Below are 25,876 nucleotides of genomic sequence, written 5' to 3'. Positions count from 1 at the left end.
ATTTTTAACACGTAAAAATAATTATCACAACACTGGTAAGGCTTATTCAGATTTTCTCATTCTCTGAATTATCATTATAGAAATAAAAACAATTCAGAAATGAATTAAAATATAATTATATTTTAAATGTGATGCAAATATTTTTTCTACAATAGCAACAGTGTTTACAACAGCAAGACCACTTTAGCCTGTAAACTCAATAATATCTATCTGGAAATAAATGTAAAAATATCAATGTCAATAAAAATGCATAATATACCTGACATGAAAGTGCAGTGTGCAGGATATGAATAACAAATGTAGCCTGTCATTTGTTTACATTGCAAAGGTGTTTTTGTTGTTTAGTAGCAGTAATATGCAGTTATAAGCCATGTCCACTGTATTTTTTGTTGGTTTTCATGAGACCCCCCTTGAAAAGACCAGGACCCCCCATTGCCCCCCCCAATCAAAATTGTCTGGAGCCGCCACTGCATGAGCAAACTCTTTTTTTTTTTTTAGGGCTATGAACCAAGAAGGGACGTCGTTAAAAATACCCTAGCCGAAAGATTTCGTCGATTCCGTTACATTAACGGTTCTTGAATGTAAGTTAAGTGAAATCAAAAACCTGCATCCCGACACAAGTTTGATTCCCTAACGAAGGATTCTTATGAACTGATTCATTTTAGTCAATCAAATAATCGGCTAACCGAGACTTATAGCAATTGCATTTCATTGCCCTTCTGTTGGCTTTGCTTCTATTGCCTTTATTTGGATAAAAGCCTCTGCTAAATGTCTACATGTAACTCAAATCGAGTGCGACTAAAGTGAACCGAATCGCTAACAAATGACTCGTACGAACTGATTCGTTTGAAATGAATCGGTGAGTAAATAGCGACTCCCGTCTTTTTAATGAATCAAACACTTACCAACTAATACGACTCATGAACCTCAAGTTATTGTTGGGCTCCAAATGAACCAGCAATGGTTACCGTATAGCACTGTTTCCTATAACCGTTTGACATGTAGTTCAAAGACACGTTATTTAGAGTTTTGTTAACCAGATAAATCCCGAGAGAATCGTTTGAATCCTGAATCTCCTGTAGGAGTGCACCGCTAGATGGCACTGTTTGCTTCAAAACGAGAAGGAAGTGAAGTGAGAGGACATGAAGCAGCGCCGATAAACAGGCCAGACGAAGAGAAACTACGTTTAGACTCAGTTACTCACCGATGCGACTGATAAACGCGTCTCTAAGCTCAGCTAACGTTACTTCGGAAAACTGGTTAAAATCGGCGCTGCTTTCGCCGTTAAGTTTGTTATCGTTGAGGTCTGAAGAGGGGAAAGAGGAGAGTATGTAGGAGTCATCTATCTCTTCCTGCCGTCCTCCTCCTCCTTCTCCACTTGACTCCGAGCTAGGAGAAACAGAAACTACATTGTCCACGGACTGATCTGACAGCGTCTCGCTCCGTTCATCGACGATGGCGGATAGCGTCGGGGAGCAGGCCAACGGGTCTGTGGGGGCGCAGTTGTCCGCGAGTTTGGTTAATTCCCTCCCGGGACACTCTTCAGCCTCGCCGCCTCCGGCAGACACCGGCCTGCTCGAGCCCTCGGTGCCCGTGGTAGCCGTTCCTCCGTCCCTGCCGACCGGTGTCGTGTCAGGGGTCCCGGCCGGAGCGAGCCTCCTGTCCCAAATCCAGGCCACCTCCTGGGATCCCACGATGAGCACCGACTGGGACAACGAGAAGGCGTCCCAGCAGTGCATCCTCCGGATAAAAAGGTAACGCTGGGCTGTCATGTAGAGCTATATCTGTTTTGGGAAATGTAAGACATCTTTAAGTAAAGCAGCGTGACATTAGCATTGTTTGTCCCGAAGCCTGAATAAACACAGACTCCCGATTTAACACAAACTAACCGTTTTAACTGCTTTTGATTCTCGGCACATTATGTATGTGACCCTGGACCACAAAACCATCGTAGGGGTACATGTTTTTGTAATTGAGATTTATACATCATCTGAAATCTGAATAAATGATTCACCATTGATGTAAATAAACCATTAAGAGAACCTAAACCATTGATGTATGGTTTGTTGGGATAGGATAATATTTGGCCGAGATGCAAATGTTTGAAAATCTAGAATGAGGTGTGGTGCAAAAAAGGAAAAAAATCTAAATATTGAGAAAATCGCATTTAAAGTTGTCCAGATTAAGTTCTTAGCAATGTATATTACTAATCAAAAATTAAGTTTTTATATATGTACAGTAGGAAATTGACAAAATATCTTCATGGAAGATGATCTGTACTTAATATCCTAACGATTTTTGGCATAAAAAGAAAAATTTATAATTTTGAGCCTTTCAATGTTTTGTTGCTACAAATATAACCACTGTGCTACTTTAGACTGCTTTTGTGGACCAGGGTCACACGCAAGTGGGTGCACTATGTATATATTTATTTCATAGAAAGTATTATATACATACAGTTTTTGAACCATTATTATTACATTTTCATCTTGGGTATGTATTTCTTTCTTTGAGAATTGATGCCTGCTGCACAAAATTAGCTATTTATTGTATATTGATTTGAATTTTTATGCGTATGTTTATTATATATACATTTTTTATTTCATATATATGTTTATCTTGTTGCATATAATTGCTCTTTTGTTGATTTTGATTGCTTCCATTGCCCCCATTTGTAAGTCCCTCTGGATAAAAGTGTCTACTAAATGTAATGTAAACATAATGAATATTGTTATTTTTTTGATTGGCACCTTTCTTTAGAAAACCACCAAATAATGACATTTATCAGTAGAACAGGGAACTGCTTAATTAGAAATGATTATTGAACATCTGTAAAATATTGCTCCAGTAAGCAGGCATCCTCCACTCTCCTGGTATGCTGAAACATTCTCCAGCCACATGTTGCAAGCAGATTCATCTATCATAGGCGACTGTATTTACAAGACACAGTGTTGCCACTCGGGGGAATTATCACTTGGCAGTGACTTTGTCCTGGGCATGAAGTGATAGATGTCCCTGGAGGACTAATAATGGAGATGTGGACACAAGACGAAGGCACTTGGTGACACAGAGTCCGTTATGTTCATGTGAAGTGTGTCTCTTTCATCCAGGCATTCAGTGATCTGATGGTTTTCTCGGTAGGGTATTTCTGTGAGCTCTGCTTCCTCCTCATTTCGTCTTCTCATACCCTGCTCTTCTGTCCTTCGTTTAGAGACATTATGTCCATTTATAAAGAGCCTCCTCCAGGAATGTTTGTGGTTCCTGATCCTCATGACATGACCAAGGTAAGCATCGGCACACTTTACCCTCACACTGCACATGGTGATATTTCTGCTCTCTGCTCCCTCGATCCTTACTTTATATTGTTTTATTCGTACTAAACAATGAAGGCATTAATTGCATGTGTACAGTTAAAGTATTAGGTTACATGGACAATACTTTTACAGTTTTTTATCTTATTCAGGGTCAGTATGATTTTTTTTCTTTTTGAAAGAAATTAATACTTTTATTCAGCTCGGATGAATTAAATTGATCAAAAGTGACCATGAAGACATACATTGTTACATAAATATGTTTCAAACAACTGTGGTTCAGTTCATCAAAGAGATTCTGATTTAAAAAACTAGCATTTCTTAAACACCAAGTTAGCATTTTCTGAAGGATCGCGTGACACTGAAAACTGAGATAATAACTGATGAAAATTCAGTTTAGCCACCACTGGAATAATTTCACAGTATTTTTAAACTAGAAAAGTTATTTTTGAACTGTAAAATCGTATAAGGTTTCTGTTTTACTGTATGTTTGATCAAATAAATACAACCTTGGTAAGCATAAGAAGGCTTCTTTTACAAATATTAACATATTGAGCTGACCCCAAACTTCTAAACCAGCTCCAACCCAAACCATGTAGTTTTCAAATAAGCCTAAATGATTAGATTAGCTGGATCAGCTGGGTTTAATTAGGGTCGGAGCTAAACCGTTCCCCTTATTTTTTGTTTGCATTTTTTATTAATGCTTTTAACATTTTATGTACAAGCATGCATTAACTATGAACAATGGTATAAAATTAGCATTAACCTCAATGAACAAATGCTGAAAGTATTGGGTGATGATGTAGTACAGTAAGTCATGGAGGTCGCTGCAGTGGTTTGGATTAAGCCGTCCTCCTCCTCCTCGTGTCTCCACAGATTCACGCCCTCATCACCGGCCCCTTCGACACACCATATGAGGGAGGCTTCTTCCTCTTCCTGTTCCGCTGTCCCCCTGACTATCCCATCCACCCTCCACGGGTCAAACTGATCACTACCGGCCACAACACCGTTCGATTCAACCCCAACTTCTACCGCAACGGCAAAGTCTGCCTCAGCATCCTTGGGTAAGGGTGATCTATTTTTGTGATTGGAGTCACACGTGTATTTTACTTAACCACTTTTAGTTCCCAAACTGAGGTCTGCTTACACCAAGGACAATATGTTTGAATATTTTTTTATTCTAATTCTGTGACAGTAGAGTCCACATCACATCCATAATGAAAACGAGACATGATCAATATTGTAGAAATCACTTTGTTTTTTGTCTGTGAATGAATGATAATAGTATAGTTAACAGTAATAGCTAGCTTGATCGTCGTTGTTGTGATCCTGATTTTGATCGCGGTTTCTTTCCACAGCACTTGGACCGGTCCAGCGTGGAGTCCCGCCCAGAGCATCTCCTCAGTTCTCATCTCCATACAGTCCCTAATGACAGAGAACCCTTACCACAATGAGCCAGGCTTTGAGCAGGTACTACAGCTCCCACAATGCATTCTTAGTATCTAAAGCCATGATGTGGCCCTCCTGTAATCTGTGCTTTATTCTGAACACTGTGACTGCTCATCTGTTTGCTAGGAAAGGCATCCAGGAGACAGCAAGAACTATAACGAGTGTATCCGCCACGAGACCATGCGAGTTGCAGTGTGTGATATGCTCGAGGGCAAAGTGTCGTGTCCCAAGGCCTTGTGGTGAGTGATTATCCCTTGAACATTGTGCATAATCAGGGTAATTTTTAAAGCGCTTGTAGTCCACACCAAACCTCTCTAAGTATTGTTGTTAGTGATGGACCAAAATTTAGCAACCAGTCATTTTCGTCCTGCAATTTTCAGTTTCTGCGTTTCGACACACTTTTGACTGTGTGAGTGTCTATTTTTGTGCTAGTGCCCGGATTAATAATATTGATTTCTCATTGTTAATGAATAGCTTTCAAATTCTTTTAATTTTCTCATTTAATACAAAAAGAAATCTGCCGCTTTTTGATGTAAAGTAACAGATGGCTGTAGACGCATGAATGCTTTACTAACACAAAATAAACATTCATGAACATCAGATGGTATGCTGAAGGAAACTGAAATTTACTGTAAGTAATCATTCGGTGAGTGTTTCAGCGGCCAAAAATGTGTCAGTAAAACTGTTTACAATGTTACATTTACCTCAGGAAAGACATTCAGTGTCCATAAACCGGTTAGTCAGCTGAACTGAATAGAGAGAAGAGGAGCATTTTGATAGATAAATAAATACTTGAATAAATATTCATAAACCTGTTGTCTTCATCAGTTAATGTATGTTTGAATAAAGCTGTCATGAAAACAAGTTTGATTATTAGCATGGTTGGAGTGGAAACATAATTATGCGATTAAGAAGTGGACATGTAGTTTAAATATTTGTGCAAATTTTTTTTTTATTTGAATGTTTCTTCAATTTTAAATAGCTTTTTTTTATTAATGTTTTCAGCTCAATTAAACTGTTAATTCCTGTTCCCTTGGCTCAGTGGTAGAGCATCATTGCATTAGCAGCTCCAAAGGTTGTAGGTAAACACATACTGGTAAAAAATAAATGTATAGCCTGAATGTGGTAATTTTGGGTGTCAGTGTCTCTGTTGAAAAAAGTGCATTGATTATTACTCTTTACTGAACACCCTTATAAAAAGCATTGTTTTTCCATCCTAGCAGCGTGATGGAGAAATCCTTCCTGGAGTACTATGATTTCTATGAGGGGGTCTGCAAAGAACATCTGCATCTCCAAGGACAGAACATGCAGGTGATGACTGTTTGCAAATCTGCTTTGCTACTTTTCCCACTGTGCCTTATTATTTGTCATCTTGATTGCCATCCTAGCATTAGAAGTATAACCTTATGCAAGCGCTGAGCATTGTGACATTCCTGTTCGCTGCGGTGAGTCAAAGAATCTGACGTCCTTCCACACCTCGGAGCGCGGAGCTGAGCCGAATCACTCCGCACAGCTTCTGTTCGCCAGCAGCCGGTTCCGTGGGATTTACAGAGGTGTTATTGTCCTCAAGTCACGCTATCAATCAGCTTTCAGGAATTTTGTAGTCATGCCGCACCGAGCTGTTGTTCAGCTGCTTTAATTTTATTGTCTTTGTGTGATTTGCTCTTATCTTTTCTATAGTGTTGTGATATTGTATAATCTGTTTAAATGATCTATTATAGATCAGTGATTGTAACTTGTTTACATTTTATTGCTTTCTTATTCTTATCCTGACTGCACACAAATACAGTAAAAACTGTAAAATTATTACAATTTAAAACAACTGTTTTCAGTAAAAAAAAAATATATATATATATATATACACACACACACACATATATGCAAAGCAAATTTTTTTGCATTACTCCAGTCTTCAGTATCACATGACCCTTTAGAAATCAGTCTATGATGACTTGCTACTCAAAAAGCTGCTCTTCTTTTATCAATATTGAAAACCGTTAAATACTTGACCACTTTTAGTTCCGACAGATACATTTCTTTAGGATAAAAAAAATAAAGAAAAGTTCAAAAGAAAATAGAAATCTGTCATAACATTGTAAATGTGATAAGTTTATTCACAGCATTCTTGCTGAACTAAAGTTTTTTGTTTCTTTCAAAGGAAATGGAATACTGCCAAACTGTTGAATGGGGGTGTATATATTATTATATAACGAATACATACTTGGGGGTTATTTTTTTTATTTTTTTTATTTTTTTATTTTATTTATTTTTTTATTATTATATCCACTTTGGTACTTTGCACCTTAGTTTGGTTAGATATCCTAAATGCCCTGTTTCTTCCCTCCCTTTTTTTTTTTTTTTTGCAGGATCCTTTTGGGGAGAAGAGAGGTCGTTTTGACTACCAGGGTCTGTTGACCCGTCTCAGAGCCATCCAGAGGCGCTTGCGGGAAAAGTGCCCGCCAGAGGACCACGACGGTGACTCTGACTCAGACACCAGCTCCTCCGGCACCGATCCGGACAGTCAGGGCAGCTCACAGCCTTAGAGTGCCCTCTCTCAGGGTGCGAAGCCAGCAAGGTTAGACCGTTCCCCTTTACCTGCAGCTCCGGACGCCTCTCAAGCGAGCACCGATGTAAGGAGGGCTGAAATACCAGAGGACAGAGTTTCTGTCTCATCCCATTGGTTAATATTTTTCCTCTTGCTCCTTGTGTGTTGGCCAATGACTGCCTTTTGTTTTTCTCTTCTTTTTTTTTTTGCCTCTAATGGAGGAGAGGTTCAGTCCAGAGGGGGAATGAGGTGTATAGATGTATGTGTGTACATTTGTAAGTGACAAAGATGTATACGCCGGTCATCACAGCCTCAGCTTTTTGAGTGCATGTTTCTCTGACCCTTCCTGCGTCCAGTGTAGAGTTAACAGAAAAAACAAGTCGAAGAATTAATGATGATGATGATAAAATCACTCTTAAAACAATCCGCTTTACTTGCAAATACACACTTAGTTCCTAAAACATTATTTCACTCACGAAATTGTTTAAAACATAAATTGAGATACAAACTGATAATGAATTGAATACCACACTTTAAGACTGATGCAACTTTAAAAAATAAATAAGTATATGTAACCGTCCATAGAGAAGTTTTATTTGAATGCTCTTAAAATGCTGTTGAACTGGTGAAAGCATCAGCAGCCGGCCGAGCCCTTTTGGGAACGGTTGCCTTTTGAGTGTCGTCGACTTTTTGGAAATAGTTTTGTTTGGTGAACTTCGATCTGTCAGTGTCAAATGAGACATCTTTTCTGTTATTGTTCTGGGAATAACCTTGAATTTCCAACAGACTAGAAACTAACTTTTGCTCCCTTTTCTTGGTTATTTTACTTGTAATTCTTAGACAGCAATTCCACTCCAGCCTCCGCTCAAAGTGTCCCTCGATACTGCTACAAATGTCCTTCTCTTTACCGGGGATACTGTGCCACTGGTGTCCTCATATGCAACAGGATGAAGCTGCCTCGCACGGATTGGAGAAACCGTTACTTGACACCATGGTTCATGACTATCTATGCTCCTAAATATTTAGCAAAAATCTATTGCAATCCATCCCTTTAAATAGCAGGCACATAGTTTTCCACAGCATGCTAAACACAACCAGACTGGCAGCCTTTAGTATTTTTTATACATGTTATATAATGCATATACAATTATAATGCATTTTATTTATGGACAAGCATATGGTCTTCTATTAAGTGAACCACAAAACAACTCTTTTGACAAAGTTTTGCATTCTCCAGCGGGTCTTAAGTACAGTTCAGAGGTTTTGCATGCGCTATCATTCTGATGCAGTTGATCTCTCTCTAAAGTGTGAGAGTATATATTCTGGTCTAGGACATTATATTTTGTTAGGTTGCTTGATTTGTTTGGTTTGAATGAACAGTTTCTCTTCTAGAACGCCCTGCAACAGGAAACCGTTCCCTGACTATGAGTTTGACTTGATGTACTAACGCTTTTCCCTTGTTAGCAAAATGAATTATGTGAATAATTAATGTATCGATCTGTTGCAACTGTAATAAGAAAAAATATATAAATCTGATTCTGATTACTTGTGCCTCTCTTGGATTTCATTTGTTTCATCAACTTACTATTTTAATCATGCAAAATTGCAGGGGCAGTGAGCGTGTATTTTTGAAGTTACCATGTTGATTTTATGCATTTTTAACAGATAGGTCCATAGTTGATATATATATATATATATATATATATATATATATTTGCATGTCTATTTCCAGAAAATTTATGATAAGATGTTTAGAAAGTAAATGCATTCTGATTTTTCTAGCACATTTAGCTGTATGTGGGATCATCTTAATCTACAAAAGTACCAGACTTTAAACATTTATGAATTGTTAAACATGCTTAATAAAACGGGCTAGAAATGACCACATTTATAGAGTTTTATACAGGGTTTGCCAAAAAATAAAATAAAAATCTTTTTGATAATAGAGTTCATATATGGAACTGTCGTTAGGGGGCGATAGTGTGTAGCTTTGGTCACCACAGACCTTGAGCCAACTGTGTTATGATGAAGAAAACTGTAAACCAGTGTGAAACAGGAATTGCCACTGTTCTCGCTGGTTAAGGAAAAGATCAGCTAAAACATCTTAATGTAACGTCCCCTAACTAAACACTTCACTCTTAAAAACAACAGTAAGCATAGAATTACTAACAAACACAATAAGCGCCACAGAAAAGGGTATGAAATTTATGCAACAGATATCACACCTTTAACTTCTTTTCTCCTTTTTTTGTCTGTGCCCTCCTGGGTCAAACCTGTTGAAGCAAACTGATCTCAAACATGAATCCTGAAAGTGCACATAACTGAAGACATGAAGAGATTTGTAGTAAAAAATGTGATCTAGCAAGCATCCCTGAAGAGTTGTAGCTCTTCTTGAAGGAACTGCCATACATGTACCTCATCTGGTAAATGTTAAAAGATTAGTTTGTAAAGCTATCTTTGAAAACGGAAACGCGTTGTATTTACAATAATTGGCTTTAAGAAAACATGGACCCTTCATGCTTTCAAATTTTCATTAGGATTGGAGTAATAAATTAGTTTCTCTTCATTTCCACATATGCTGTCACTACACTAAATTTAGGCCTATTCTGAATTATATCTTTTGCCTACATCCACCATTAATATAATAAGTAATCATAAGTCGCTGGGGTATATTTTTTGTAATAAAAACACATTGTATGGGTCAGAATTATAGATTTTTCTTTTATTCAAAAAATCTTTAGGATATGAAGTAAAGATCATGTTGCATGAAGATATTATGTAAATTTCATACCGTAAAAATAAACCTAATTTTTGCTTAGTAATATGCATTGCTAAGAATTCATTTAGACAACTTTAAAGATGGTTTTTTTCAGTATTTAGATTTTTTTTCTGCAGCCTCAGATTCCAGATTTTTTAATAGTTGTATCTCAGCCAAATATAGTCCGATCCTAATAAACCATACATCAGACCAAAGCTTATTTATTGAACTTTCAGATGATGTATAATGATGTACAATTTGACCCTTATGAGTGGTTTTGTGGTCAGTGGAGCGTCTTGGTCTTTGATTTTGTCACATGACTCGCTTGTGCAGGATTTCTTTCACGACAATAGCACATCTATACATTCAACATTTGAATTTCGGGAGAGGGGCGGTGAAAGTTGACGCTTCGTGACGTCACGATACATACATTTCCACCCTGCGTAAATTCATCAGAAAACAACTGACCAAACTAACCAACTGACTACATCAACGAGACCATGCAGAGCAGCACAAAAGTTGAGCATGACAACAAATAACTCATCCCGATGGGGAAGAAACCGGGGAAACCTCGAATTTAGGTGATCAACAGCCTGTTCTGTTTAAAAGGAAGTAATCAGAGGAAGTCACGAGGAAAGGTTAGATGTTGAACAGATGAAAATGGTTTCTCAGTGGTCTTTATGCTTCGTAATTTAAAGAAGAAGGCATTTAATTCATTGTGCGGTATGATGTTGTTATCTACACTACAAAATTGTTATAAGGCTATAGCTACTGAAAACCGCACAATTATGAACAATTTGAGTTTCACTGAATTCATTCATTCATCAGAACGATTTGTTTTCTATAAGACATTATTTACTTCAGAACAGTCATTTGATTGACTCAGATTCGATTTGACTTTGGTCTTTCGTTATAGCAAACTGTTTATTTAATTCAGACAATTAATACAAAGAGCTAAACATCTTGGTTGCTGTAACAGACTGACTTTGCATCTTTAAATCATTTTAATAACTCGTTACGCACGCAGAACAGAGTTTAATATTTCGATTGGTCTTGTTTACGGTCTGGGTTGGTATAAACTAATGCAACTTTTTTATAACTTGCAATGTATATCATTTAGTGTGCCATTTTAAGCGTTTTCGTCTTTGTTATGTGTTTTCTTTACACGTGCTGGAAGTAAATATCAATCTTAGCTATTGGTAAAATATACACAATCTAATTTGTAGCTATGCTGGAAAATTATAGGATACGAATTAAGCACACGGTGTTAATGCGATATTTTGTTTTATTTTGTTGCGCCGTTTTCCAGTTTCGTTGCGTTGAAAATCCCTATAAATGTAGGCTATGGAAAATCTTTAAAGCTATGTCTTTGTCGGTTAGCACTGGTGCACTTGACCAAATCAATTAAATCAATGCAGCCTGCACGAGCTTTTGAGTATCAGTCATGTGTGACTCTGTTGCAACATTACCTGTCACATCCAAGTGACACATCACGACTGAAACGTCTGGTAAACAACACAGTTTTCATGTCCCACGTGACATCAATCTGGCAGAAGCTTCGAGTAAACGAAATTCATTATGGTTTGTAACCTAGGACCTATACAATCTTGATCCATCTTTGTGGAATTTGCTCCCACAATAATATGAAAATGTCACTATGTTCGCTTGCATTCTGATATTAGATCTTATCCGTCTCGTAAATGATTTCAGTTAATGGAGCTTTATATGGTCCCTGCAATCATCTGCCATAAATATATGATAATATGCAAGTTAAAATGTACTTAAAGTGAACAAACGTGCGTCTCAGTTCCTCGGAACATGCATTATCTCAAAATGCCCGCTTGGTGGAAGCAGCCACAAGGCATGATATACTTAAAACACCAACATCTTACAGTTGTGGGTCTCTTGATCTCGTTTTGAGAGCTAAATATAGTCTGTAGTTTGCCGAATTGATGCGGAGAACTGTCGATACAACTGTCGATAAGTTAGATCTGTGATATGAGGGTCAACCACAGCTCGTCTCCCAAAGCGCGCGCGCGGTATCTCTCTCTCTCTCACTCTCTAAGAGTAAATCAGGCGCATTCGACTCGCTTGAATGAATAAAAAAATTGCTTATTGTGTTCAGTCGCTCAGTATGTTAATATGATTTAAGACTGGTGGAGAAAGCACGTACTTCGCTATACGTGAACTGAAGCGTAAGTCGTATGTGTATATGGAAGAGGGGAGTACAACAACTGGCGAGTGTAATTGTTTAGATTGTGCGCGCGGGGGTGTGTTCTTTGCGTCACCGGTTTAGAGGCGAAACTCTTCTCTGATTGGACACACCCTCCCCCTCTCCATTTTGTGAAAAACCGCATATTAGCTTCAAGTTGCTGGTCATAAAATCTGTTTCTTTGTCTTTCGAAAACCGGATATCGAATAATCAGTGTATTATCATCGAGAAGTTTAATACAGTAGAGGAAGCGATGATAAGAATCAGACAGGTAGTTCAACAACAGCGTCTGCATTAAATGAGGATCATTCCCTTCTTTCTTTCTTTCTTTTTCTTTCTTTCTTTCTTCCTTTCTTTTTCTTTCTTTTCTTGTTAATTTCTTTTCTCTTGTTTAGTCCTATTGTGTGATGGTACATCAAACTTTTTTTTTCCATCTGAGTCACTTTTTTTAATTTGTTATCTAAATTAATTTTTTCAAACAAAGGCTTGCATGATTAATATTGCAGTGGTATGTTTAATTTTGCTGATTATTTATGTTTTAATGTGCTTGTATTATGCGTTCAGATTGCACACTTAAAACAATTAAATTAGCTTGTTGTGCTGTGCTGTTAACTATTTTGTTTTTGTTGGAAATGACTGACTTCCTAAAAGCTTCAAATATGTTCTACACTTAAACTTGTACACTATGTGTTTATAACAGAAAGAAGTATCTTTACTTCAGTGGCTTATTTTGTTAGGAGGTTACATCATATTTTAACTTATTAGATTTGAGAAACTTTACTGGGAAACCAGAAATTTATTTTATCGGGAGGGGATAGATCATATCAAATATAGGCTGCTTATTATTAATCACTGGAAATGTATGCAAAATGAAACAATGCTTGTAATATTATTTATTTATTTGTTTATTTGCACACAGCATTTAAATAAAACATTTTTATAAACCCACATTTATTTGTTTTATTGTGGGTTGCATTAAAAGAGAGTGGGTTTTAAAGAGAAATCTATTGTAAAAAGTTTAGTTTATATGTTTTTACAAACTGGAAATATTTTTAGATAGACTATGTGTTTATAGTTATTATAGAAATAAAAGAGAAGACGGGTTGAAACAGTTTTGTTCAGAAGTTGTGCAACAAAACTGTTTCAGAAGTTGGAAACACACTAAACATACTGCTGGGTCTTCATAGGGGCTTACTGCTTAGATTAATAAAGCTGGATTTACAGGATTTTACAAACACAGATTATATTGTGTTATTGCTAAGACAGCAGAGAGGGTCTCACATCATTTGAGTTGCATCATGGGAAATGACAGGGAACTGACAATCATTCTCAACTTCCTCCAAGAGGGCAGAAATAGCATCACTCTTTGCCAGTATTTAAATAGTCCAAACATGATTTTGAGCAGATGCTGTATGAGACAGATGTAACAGGTTGTCAAAATAAATAAAAAGTTGCATTAAACTGTTTGCATTGGTTTATATTGGAATTGTAATCTTCATTATTACAAGGTATTTAAAGAAGGAAAACAAAAAATCCTACCTTTGAAAACTTTAAATCACATTTGCTTCTGCTGTTATTTTTGTTCTTGCAAATGCATGCACATAAATGCTGGAACTATCAATGAGTTTGGATTACTTTTTGTAACATTTGTGTTCTTGTATTTGTGCATGCATGAAAATAAACTAAAAGTACTCCTATTTTAAATGGATTCAGTTCTCTGTTAATTGTCTAATTTAAAGAAGTGCTACTCAATTATCCAGTATCTAAAAATGATCAGACACTTGACACCAGTTCTTAGTCAGATTTAATTCATGATTAATTATCAAAATTATTTGTTTTCAAATTCAGTCAGTTTATTACATTTGATGTAGAATTGATTAAAAACAATGAAAAGTTAATAAAGATTGTTAAGATCTATCAGTTCCTTCCATGACGAGATTTGTATATAGATGCATGAAGATACAAAAGAAGCAAGAAAACAAATATGGAAGCATTCAAGGAAAACATACGTAATGAAGTCTTTACCTCTTTCACACTCAGACTTTCTTCTGGAAAAGGTGATCATGTGGGTTGCATAAATATGCATAATATTATGCATTCCTTGTGATGAAAAAAAAAATGAAAATGTATTTTGGGTTATACAAAAAAACTTAAGGTCTAATTTTGTATTATAATAACCATACAATATAAAGTAATTAATGTGCAATGATGTTGTATTCCAGTCCCTATTTCCACACTGACACAGAGACTTGTTGTGGCTTTTGGTTTTTCGTATAGTTGTGCAACATTTCTCTTTTTTTTTTTTTTGTATGTAAAGAGGCTTATTAAAAATGCATATATACCAATTACATAAAAAAAATACAATGTTTTTGTGCTACAATCTTCCATTTCTGTTTAAGACTGACCTTGCCTCTGGTCTCCAGTGTTCAAATGTTGCTTTCCAAATATTAGAATTAAAGCAGAAACTTACCTTTCAATTACATATGTAGGCATGTAAGCCAGTCAGATAACCCTGAACTATATGAGGCCAGACCAAAAATAACTTCAGCTTTGTTTGTCAGGTTTAATTTTGTTACTTTGTGTCTTTCAGATTTTTTGGTTACAGCCTTCATTATTTTCTCTGAAAAGTAACCTTGAGTTACAGAAATCGACTGAATAGCATGTAAACTGTAAATAAAAATGTTGACACTATTCTTAGAGTCATTCTTGCTTCTATTCAGAACTTCCTTCCCACCACACTATGTTCCTCTGAGTAAGATCCAGAGCCTTATTGCTAAATGCAACATGACGCTAAAGAAAACAAAGCACTTGCATTTGATATTCTATAGTATCTAAACCTACTGCTATCAACAAAATAATTATTTAGTTTTATGAGCATAACACTTTGTGAGGAATAGCATGAAACAGATTTCAATGATGCACCATCATACTCCTAAACTCCTTATTGTCCTGGATGAGCTCCATGCCTGTGGTCCCCCTCACCCAGAACAGAGATGCCCTACCCCCACACCAGTTATTCCTCATCCCCCTCACAGTGTGTGGTCAGGTCACAATCTCAAATCTCAGACTCGCAGGGGGTTGTATCGACATGTCAGTTCCTTCACAGGACCATATAGTGCACCTCCTTGCAACAGTTACTGAGTCTAACAGTACTATGGAAAGACGTTCATATCTCATGCAACACGAGATGATGACTTTCTGTGGTTTTGCACGTTAATTGTTGCTCTTAAGAGAATATAGGCTACACATGCATTTGACCTAGTAACTTTTAAGCAAAAAGAGGCCATCAAATCAGTTACACCTTTATTTCTTTTTACATCTAAACCCTGCATGTCAGCTGATGTTGCCGCAGACATGTACAACAGAATCTGTTCAAATTCATTTACACCGAACAGACTGGATTACCTACAAATGGCCTTGAGACACTACAAAGAGCATACGTTTATGCATTGTGGTGAATGAACATAAAAATAAGGAGTGTCATCCTCAAAGCAGCCTCTGTTTACATAGTAAACCTTGGCGAGAGACCCTCAAGATCCGTATGTGCATCAGGGGGTGGCCTGTTTTTATGCAGACATTAAAAAGATAAGGTGATTGACCACTAGACGGGTTACACAATTCGGATATGCACACAACTTCACATCTATAGTCAACTCATCATAATCATTCTTGAAAGAAGACATATTTGCGAGCTTATGCTTGGTTACTGAAGGACCCCGTCAGGTGTGATTTAGTCAACACTAGGGAAGCTAAATGAATCAATGGAGCGGGATCTGCGCTTGTTTCATTAAAACACGCTGGTCGAAATAGCACTTGATTACGCATCATTGCGGACCATCGGTATGGCGTTCTTGCGAGACGTGAATCACTTCTCACTCTTGCTTTAATGGACGGGAAGCCATTTTCTCCCAGAGATCCGGTGTACTGCCGCCACGTGTACAATTTGAGAGCCACGTAACAAAAGTAACCCCTTGAAATTCCCATCTGATTTGCCTTTAACTCATTTGAATGGGGATTTGAGGTCGAATTTTTTCAGACCCGAGAAAACTGGTGAAAAAATCCTCGGAATGCAACATATAATACACAGCGTGCACACACAATACGCGATGCAACAGTTGCTCACTTCCTGTTGAAGGGCGGGCTCCCCGCCGCTAGGCCCTGCTTTATCAACATTTTGAATCAGTTGTTGGATCTTCTCGTGCCTCGGATCCGCGCGACATGGAGGTGTGCGCGAGAACTTTGGAGATCTGTGGAAGTCTGTCTCGCTGCTGGAGCTGACCTGTTAAAGTTAAACTGGATTCTGCGTTCCCCGCGCAGCCGAGTTCCCAAGAGCCGAATTAAAAAGGAAACAGTGTCTCAATAAAACCACGCATTGAATATGTGTGTCACTGCTTAGTATTTACTCCACCTCAAAAATGTTTGCCATAAACTTAGGTTGTAAAACTACTCTAATTAAATATTTTACTTCACCGCCCTGGTCGTGACCTACAGCTAACAATGTCATAAGGCTATCGGTTCAAAATACGTGTTTCGTGATCAACTTTAGCCACTTGAGTAAGATACGGAGTACGAAAAGGGCAAGGATGAGGAAAAGCAGCCGGGCAACATCACAGAGCGGTTGCAGTCACACGTAGAATCTTTTAAAATCGAAAATGATAATAAATGGCCTTTTGTCCTGTAAACAGTGTCTCGTTGGAATCCCGAGAGAATCTTGCAAATACAGACACACAAGGTTAAAAGAAAACAGGAAACGTGAAGTTGAGCGCAATAAGTAAAACTGGAGCATGTGTGGGCTAGTATGAATCTGTATGTGTGCATGGCAGAGCATATACGGTGCAATGTACAGAAAATGTTCCTGTCTTTCCAAGCAAGCACAGCTTGAGAGAGAGAGAGAGAGCGCACGCGCGCGCACGAGAGAGCGCGGAGGACCGGCCCCTTCCCCAGCTACTCCGAGACCACGTGGTTTCTTCTTTGCAAACAAAAAAAATTTAGTAAATTCGACTCGGTTTTAGAGGCGGTGCCATCGCCAAGCGGTAGGATCTGTGTGACAGTGCAGGGTACAGCTTTAGGTTGAGGGGCAGCGAGAGGAAAGAATTTCTCCCGATCCGGCTTTATGCTCGACACTATTCCATCGTAACAAACATCAGCTTAATTCAAACTGATATCATTTCTACACCGCGCTGGGAATTCGCAAAGGTTGCTACAGTGAAGAATATTTACCACTCGCCTGCAGGACTTAATCAGACTACAACGTTACTGTTAGTCGAACTTTCCCCTTTTTATTTTGCAGTTAGATTTTTTTTTTACCCCCAGTTTTTAATTCCAACTGGCTGACATCTACATGATTTTGTAATCTGTGGGTGTCTGCGTCCTTTTTTCTCAAAATTAAAGAGCGTTTCGCCGAAAAGTTTTATTTTCATTTCTGTTTTTGGGGGGAGCGTTACAGTTTTCCACGATGAACAAGCTATATATTGGAAATCTCAATGAAAACGTGACCGCGGAGGACTTGGTTAAAACCTTTGAAGATCACAAGATCCCATACTCTGGACAGTTTCTCATGAAAACTGGCTATGCGTTTGTTGATTGCCCAGATGACCAATGGGCAATGAAAGCGATCGAGACCTTTTCTGGTGAGTAAATTGATTTTAATGGGCCTTTCGTTGCCGGTTTGCTTCTCCACCGTAACTTACTCTCGTTAACATCCCATAAGTGTTTTGCTTGTTTATAATAAAAAAAAATCTACTGTTTTACTGGGGATCTCTTGTGTATTGTGAAAATGAATCAATGTATCTACTTTTTGCCATTGAAGTCAGTGCAATGCAAGGCTCTATGGTGCAAAGGTGCTTGAGATAGTGAACTTTTAAGAGCAGAGTGAGTGCATACGCTAAAAGCATTCATGCTTTCTTAGCTCTGACGGGTTTAAAACGTGCAGTGTATTCTACTTTAGCAAATAACTATGCATTTAGCGTCGTTCTGATTGTAAACTGTAGGACGTGGTTCTCCAAAGCTCAGTCCTTAGGTTTAGTCCAACCTACCCCGGCTCAGCTATAGAATCAGGTCTCACCCCTCCCCCTTTTGGCTAATAGGCCAGTGGAGCTAAAATGAAACATGTTTCTTGGAGCCCCTTGAGTTAATAGGCACAATGCTAAGGGAATATATTCTTGTCTTTAACGCATCCGACCATGTAGCATTCTCATATGCTGACTTTAACCATGCAGTTTCATTGCATCTGTCCCACTGACCACAATATATCATTGCATCTGTCCCACTGACCACAAAATATGTCTCCCCTCGATTCTCCACATATGTAGCATGTGACGTGTGTTCTATATAGCACGAAGGTCGCCATGCCGATGAGGATCCAGTTAAAACTATCCACCACTTGAAGTCACGGTCAAGATTAATTCATCTTCAGCTGTTACTTTTATCGCTATATGCCTCTTAGGTCTCAACTAGACACGAAGAACAAATAATAGCCTACACTTATGGATTCTGTCATACAGTGGACGCAAATAGCTAGTGTAGCCCTGAGCAGAAAGCGTCCTAAGAATCTTGTCATTTATTATATATATATATAGTTTAATTGGGCTACTTTTCATTAACACCCACCCTTGCCAACACAACACCTCAAATGCTCGTTTAGGCCTTTCGCAACGCAAGTTATACAGTAAAAACACCGTTTCTCTTCACACAGAGAAATACATATAGAAATATTTTAGGCACACATTTGTTATGTTTTAAGACCATTTAAGCAAGCTGTGGTCTCATTTTGAGTGGGGTGAAAAAAAGGAAAAAAAAAATAAAATAATTTATTTCCTTTTTCCAGGTAAAGTGGAACTTCACGGCAAACGAATTGAGGTCGAACATTCTGTCCCTAAGAAGCAGAGGTATTTGCTTTCTCTTTAAAAGTTCGACAGTGTTTGCTTGCTGTATTACATAAAAGCTGAATGCATATATAAATATGTCGTGGCGGTGATACAAATATGTGTACTGTGTAAGCATGATTTCGCTGTGTGCTTAAATTGCCGATGTGTTTGTTTGTAACAGTTAAGTAGTTGTTACTTTTTAAGTCTAGTTCTCTGTATACGACTATTCTTTGTTTCTTTTCACGTGACGGATGTTATACTGCTTGGGTGTTCAAAGTGGCATATGCTCTTAGCATTACACCACGTGCTGTTACATTCATAGTTACTACAGCGCTATATGAGAGTCGTTTCCACGTTGTGCATATGCGTGCATTTTTGTCAAACATGTTATGCTAGTCTCCGAATCTCAATTTCAATCACTTGTTCCCTGTTGAATAGGCCTTGGCCTACTGCAAGGCCTAGGCCTCGGTGCTTGATTCTTTTAAACAATTCATGCAACACAGATTTAGTTTTATAGCACGCTGTGGGTTTAAAAAAAACGCTCTGGAACGCTATCGTTGTTTGTACGTTTGTTACGGATATTTAAAGGGTAGACTTTGTAGGGAACGCCGCTTCAGGTCAACGCTGGAGAAACAAAGCGTATCCTAAATACATGGCTATGTTCCACAATCTGTACAGTTCGAAAGACGTGTCGTCTAAAATATCATTTATCCGTATTTCTGCCGATAGTTATGAGTAAATGTGGATATGAGAGTGTAACTCTGCTGTTTAAAATTAGAATTATCCTCAGAAATGTATTTATTTGTGTTCTGGGGAGTTTGCATGGCGCGTAGAAGACTGTTTGTGTGGAACAAAAAGGTCTCCCCCTTCGTCCCCACCCAACTCAACCCTCCTTCTTACCTCTTTACACCCTAAACGCATTTTTTTCACAACCATCAGAGCCACACCTGTTAACCTGGGGTATAACTCGATGGTATATTGTTTTAAAATGTTGCATGCTGTCGAGAATCTATATAGTAAAACAACAGTGTGTGCTAAATAATACAGATACATAATTTGCAGTGAATATTTTAAATTCTGCTGTTCATATATGTGGCAATAATTCTGTGGTAGGTCCAGCTGATAGCCTACATTTACGTTGTTTTGATGGCCGCTTTCTATCTGTTTTCGCCTGTTTTACGCGCTTTAGACATAAATCTGTACTGGTGAAATACGTGTTGTGTGAACGTATGCTTTGCATATTTAATATTACACTATACATATGATGTAGCCGGTTTTTTTTTTTTTTTTTTTTTTTTTTTTTTGCATGTTTGTGAAGCAGAGGCTTAATGTGTTTCCAGATTTATACTGATAAAGCGGACTTTTATTTTATTGTATTTTTTATTAATTAATTTGTAACAGATATACGTTTTTAATAGATGTTAATGGCATACGTTGTGATTAGTGTTGGGAGGCCAACTGTGCACTGATAGTGTGTCACTGGGTCGCCATCAGTGTGAAGAGTGACCAACGTCAGCAAATGAGAAAATGGCGTACAATGTAGCCCTCTGTCGAAGGCTCCATTTGAAAGCACTGGGGCATTAACATGAATGAGAGCAAATGCATATTTACAAATTCATTTAATAGCGCCACGTAAACAGTTTTACTAGTCCGTGAACTAATCCTAAATATAATTGCTAGGTGATGTATTTTTGCTAAAAATGCGTTTTGCTCTTAAACTCTCATATTTTGTCATTTACGTTTATAGGTTACGGAACCTTTTTTCTCCCTGTGTGCGTATGATAATTTCAGACTTCGTATAGAAATCGTACAGAATTCGTATAGTCGTATAGACGTTGTGTGGTTCTTTTGAGTTGAAAATTCCAAGGAACGAGAACGAACGCACGCACGCGGACACACTCAAAACACAACCAAGAGTTGTGGAAAATGCATCAGAAATGTTAATTAGGGTGGACCTGTTACTCGTCGCCATTTTGATAAAAGTCTTTGTGGTGCAATACTTTAAAGAGCAGTGTACACTCCCAGGTCAGCATATAGGTTGATTTGACCCTTTGTTGTGTTATATATGTGCTGGTGAGTACTGTCCAATTCAAATAGATATATTTCTGATTAATTGGTGCATGAACACACTTCAATTGCTTCAGGTTTCATGTTGTGTTGCTTTGGAGAAGTGTGAGTGAAGGATGAGTAACAAGATTTAGGGTGAAGGGTCAGAGTGCACACCCCTTACGATTGGTAACATTTGGTCTGTCTTATGTAATGCTCATAAGGAAAACTAGGAATGCGTCTTATTGTTAAAAGAAAAATAATTAAAACTGGTCATAACATCAAAAACCACCGAAAGCTGATATCAAGAGCATTTTTATTCTGTTGTTTGGAGTAATAAGCATGTAAAGTAGTTGTTGGTAAAACTGATGTTAAATGTGTGCAAAGAATAGAGTGAAGACCATAGAGGGTGTAGTGAGTAAGCCATAGTGTTTTGTGCATAGAGCTGTGTGGGCGGCTCCATGTCTCACGCCTTGAGTTTCTCCCTGCTTTATGTAATGTTGCATTGGTGTGACGGGGCCATTTGCAATGGCATGATGGGCCACTTTTGAAGTCCTTCGGGCAGGAGAGATTTAGAAACAAGGGGAAGAGCCACACCTTTATGACAATATTGGGTGTTAAAAGTGTAACAATAGCCCTTCCCCCTTCTTCCAGATGCTACTCTGCGTGCTCCCTTCCCCTTGTAAGCACCTATCAAGCTCCAGAAAGCAACATGTTTTTGCTGCAACATTTTATTGCTCTCTTTCTAAATAAAATGAATATTGACAAATTGTGTCAGAGGCTAATTCTTTGAACTTAAAGGGTTAGTTCACCCAAAAATGTAAATTTGTCCATCTTCTAGTAGAAGACATATTTGTGTCGTGGGTATAGAAATGCGTTAGAAATATGTGTTTTTAAATATACTAATACAAATTGCAATAGTAATAATATTTTGGGAAACGTGATCTTGAATGTGAAAAAAGTGAATTATTATTTCCACAATAGCAGTTTAGTATATCATCTGACTGCACCTGTGTATTTGTGAGTAGTAGGGAAACATAATGTTACTGAAGTAAAAATGTACTTCAGGTTTATTAATAAATAGTGAAGGGGACGACCTGTTGAGGGGTGTGTGTGTGTGTATTGTTAGTAGTTTCTCCCTGTTGAGCTGTTTTTGTCTCAGGATATTCTTTATTGTGACAGTTCACTATTAATTGCACAATTTTAATTAATAGTGATTAATAAATCACTATTAATTCAAGTGCACAATTTTGCTAAAAGCTGGAGTTTTCATTTACCATGGCCCATGTTGGCTGTCAGATCCATTAGTGATTCAAATAATAAATAAAAAATATATTTTTAAAGAACAACAAAAAATGAATTGTCTGCTGTTTTGCAATTAGAGAGTGCTGTAAATAGTCTTTTTTTATGTTTTAAATACTAAACAATACGTCCCATATCTAACAAATGCTTTGGTTGCTTTGACTGAAGGAAAAACCTGCAGGGCTGAAATAACAGCTAAGTAACTCCTAAATAAAAATGTATGCATTTAAAGTTAGCTGCATCTCACCAGACCTTTGCAAAGTGGATTTAAGAGAGAAAAGGAAATCTTCAGCTTTGAATTGAATCGAGGCGTTTCGCCGGGTAAATAAATGAGTGTGTTGCCTTTGCATGCTCAGGCAGTCTGAAGCCACACTTGCCTGCTCTGTCCTCTCTCTCTTGCTACCTCCCTCCTTTTCCTCTCTCTGTCCTTTTTTCTCCATCTCCGCTTGTGAATGTAGTACTACAGAAGTCAGGGGGAGGGGTTTTTACGAAGAAGGAGGTGCGACCAATCAGGAGCCAGTAACACCTGTGTGCCGTTTCTCAGAAGCCGTTGACGGTGCTGCACGTGAGGCATCCTCGTTCTCATCCCTCTCTGTCTCTCCCAGCAGCATGCTTGCCTGAGTGCCATTTGTTCCCTTTTCTTTTCCTAGCTTGCACTTTAGCTCTGTCTGGCTTTGTCCCCGTGTATTGCATAGGCTGTCTTTCCTTCCGCTGCGAGACATGCACCGCTGATTGATTCCCAAATTTGCAGGACTGCAGAACGTGCAGGCAGGCAGTCTTGTCCGTTTGGTCATATGACATTCTACTCTCAGATTTTGCCTGAGCAGGAAGAGGGAGGAGAGGAGGAGAGGAGGAGAGGAGGGGGTGGGGATTGAGGACGGAATGCATGGAAGCACTTCCTTGTGGGCTTCCCTTTTTCTGCTGTTACGGAGAGCGATTCTCTCAAAATGACCGTTGTTTTGGACAAGGAAAATAGGAAGATGAGGGACAAAGGGAAAAATGCTCATGGCACGCAGACATGCTGAAAGTTAAGTGTGCGTTGTGCCTTTAAGAGCACCCCTCCCATTTTAACCCTTTACCAACGTGTCCTCTTCTCTCCCCCTTTGCCTATTTTGAACCATCTGTGCTTTTTCTTTTTTTAAAGGATCGAAGTCCCTTTACCTCAGCTTTGGACAAGCACTCAGTACCACAAGCACGTTCACATCCTCAATGGCTTTTACACACCACACACACACACACAAATGTGTAAATGGGCTACAATACATGATTAAAGTGAGTGTTTGTATGTTTATTAGAGAGATGTCTCCTAATAAAATTTTTTGTTGTTCGTTAAGAGTTAAATCAATAGTGTTGATAACTCTATGGTCAAGGAAATCTTAAAGGAGATTAAGAACATTCTTTCTTTCTCTCCTTGTCCATTGATCACATGTGTGACATGAGGCGTCAGATATCCTCTCTCAAAGATGAATATATTAACCGCAGAGGCAGCGTGAACAGGTGGATGGGACTTGGCTCGAAGTTCCAATCATTGGTTGGCGCCATTTTGCAGCGTGGGACGGGTTTCAGGGTCACGCCTGATTCAGATTTATTCATTTTTTGCAGCATATCTAAAATGTAAAATTCTTACATTTTGGCAATGATCTAGAACATTTGCATATTCATTTAAATTGTAAGCACTGCATACATTTAACTTCTCTAATCGCGAATAAAATAAGTTTACGTTGTGTTAAAACTGCTGACTTTTTCTCCAAAAAAAATGTGCTGCTTGACGTAGTCCTGGACGAGAATTACTCAATCGTAAATTTTTGACCTAACCTTGTTGTTTTCTTTTGAATGTGCAGATAGCATTGTGGGTATTTCTAGAGAATGCAGTGCAGTGTGACAGTCTAGAAATGCGTGTAGGTCTGTGTTTCTGTTTTTTTACTGTTTGTGTGTGGGAAGGATGTGAGACTAGGGGTGTTTCCCAAGGGGAAAAAAAGTTCATGGTGGTTTACCCCTATGAAGTATGGGCCCCCTGTTTGCCCCCCCCCCCCCCCCCCAATGACTCTTTATTTCTCTGGTGAACAGACCGTTCTGAAGGCGTCGCCATCATAAACACTGGTGAACGGGGGTGCCCCTTGAACCAAAAATTCTTTACATTTTTCTTTCTGCTTTTTTTGCCCCTCCAAATGGACCAATGAACATGTATTGAGTGCCTGGGTCATAGTACATGTGATGTTGACAGAATGTTGACACAAGGGACTTGAACTGATTAATATTCATTCAAGTTCTCATTGCATATTTAAACGGATGCTTTCCTAAATATTTACTGTAGAATTTCTTTGGAATTGGGTTAAACCTGGCCATGTACAGCAAGAAGTAAAATGTACTTCATTTTTGTTTTGCAAGTTTTTGCAGGCATATTTTTAAGTAAAATTTAAGTATGAAATTAAGTAAAATCTACTTAACTAAGTTATATAAAATTAGATAATAAGTCAATTTAACATGGCCAGTTAGAGTTTGATGAGTCATTTCTACTTCATTATGTTTACACTGCAGTACTCAAGAACTCTTTGTAAACTTTACTCAAACAACATAGCACTGAAAAAAAATGTCAATAAAGCATGCGGTTCACTTACTATCACAGCTCCTTATTCTTTTTAAGGTAATATGTTGAGACAATGTTGTAGTTATTAACTGAATGAACACCAAGACCTGAATACTTGGCGCATGATACACAATGGCAGAAACAATCAGTTAATAGTGTTCAGTATGAATGGGTCATTTTGAGCAGAACATTAACTCTAGATGTCACAAAAGCAACCATTAAACAGTGTAAATACATCTCGAAAACAGAAAAAAAATGTCCTTATTAATTATTCATGCCCAAGTGCATGATGGGAACAGCGGGATCATGACTTTGATATTTACTTAAACAATCTTTGTAAAAATAACAAATAATTCCAAGTAAAATATACTTATAAGTTAAAACTTTAAATTCTACAAGCTTAAATTGAGTACTAATATTGAATTTACACTTTTTCTTTTCTTTTTTTAATTCTTGTCTGAACTAAATTATTTAATGTAGGAATTTCATTTGTATTTCTGTATTTACTTCACCACAAAATAATTTTTATCAGTTCACTATGGTGAAAATTAGGCTTGTGCCAATTTTCTGTAACTCATAATGATTGATGCCTGCATGTTATCATCTTCCAACACAAAAAAATAAAATAATAAAAAAAACTTTTCTATTATACAAGCTCCTATTAATAGCTCTACTCTTTTTGTGAATTGATTGAGCATATAATTGTTCCTTGCACCTACAAATACTTAGAAACTAAATTAATATCCAATACATTGAAAAACATAAACAGAGGAATCTTTGAAAGCACTTTGTTTTTCACA

The 25,876-nt window shown here is 37.8% G+C and overlaps 2 protein-coding genes across 4 annotated transcripts in view; both read left to right on the top strand.

Moving 5' to 3' along the window:
* The first annotated feature begins 1,104 nt into the window (after positions 1 to 1,104).
* Positions 1,105 to 8,850, top strand: ube2z (ubiquitin-conjugating enzyme E2Z). Of its 2 annotated transcripts, none has more exons than XM_026207640.1 (7): positions 1,105 to 1,754; positions 3,212 to 3,284; positions 4,188 to 4,375; positions 4,670 to 4,781; positions 4,887 to 4,999; positions 5,984 to 6,071; positions 7,127 to 8,850. In XM_026207640.1, exons 1-7 carry the CDS (start codon positions 1,456 to 1,458, stop codon positions 7,301 to 7,303), a joined length of 1,050 nt encoding a protein of 349 aa, XP_026063425.1. In that variant the 5' UTR covers positions 1,105 to 1,455; the 3' UTR covers positions 7,304 to 8,850. The 2 variants fall into 2 exon arrangements, with proteins under 2 accessions (XP_026063425.1, XP_026063424.1); XM_026207639.1 differs by having other exon boundaries at positions 5,981 to 6,071.
* An 8,420-nt stretch (positions 8,851 to 17,270) lies between these two features.
* The window catches only part of igf2bp1 (insulin-like growth factor 2 mRNA binding protein 1), a 37,909-nt gene continuing 29,303 nt past the window's right edge, over positions 17,271 to 25,876 (top strand). Inside the window, exons 1-2 of one of the 2 annotated variants that reach the window (XM_026207638.1) lie at positions 17,271 to 17,905; positions 19,102 to 19,162. In XM_026207638.1, coding sequence (XP_026063423.1) covers positions 17,731 to 17,905; positions 19,102 to 19,162 — 236 coding nt within the window. In that variant the 5' untranslated portion in view covers positions 17,271 to 17,730. The remainder of the gene's footprint in view (positions 17,906 to 19,101; positions 19,163 to 25,876) is intronic. The other variant, XM_026207637.1, reaches the window with a different exon arrangement.

This window comes from Carassius auratus, chromosome 28, assembly GCF_003368295.1.
Source record: "Carassius auratus strain Wakin chromosome 28, ASM336829v1, whole genome shotgun sequence".
Classification (NCBI taxonomy): Eukaryota; Metazoa; Chordata; class Actinopteri; order Cypriniformes; family Cyprinidae; genus Carassius; species Carassius auratus.
This window is presented reverse-complemented; position numbering and strand designations above follow the sequence as displayed.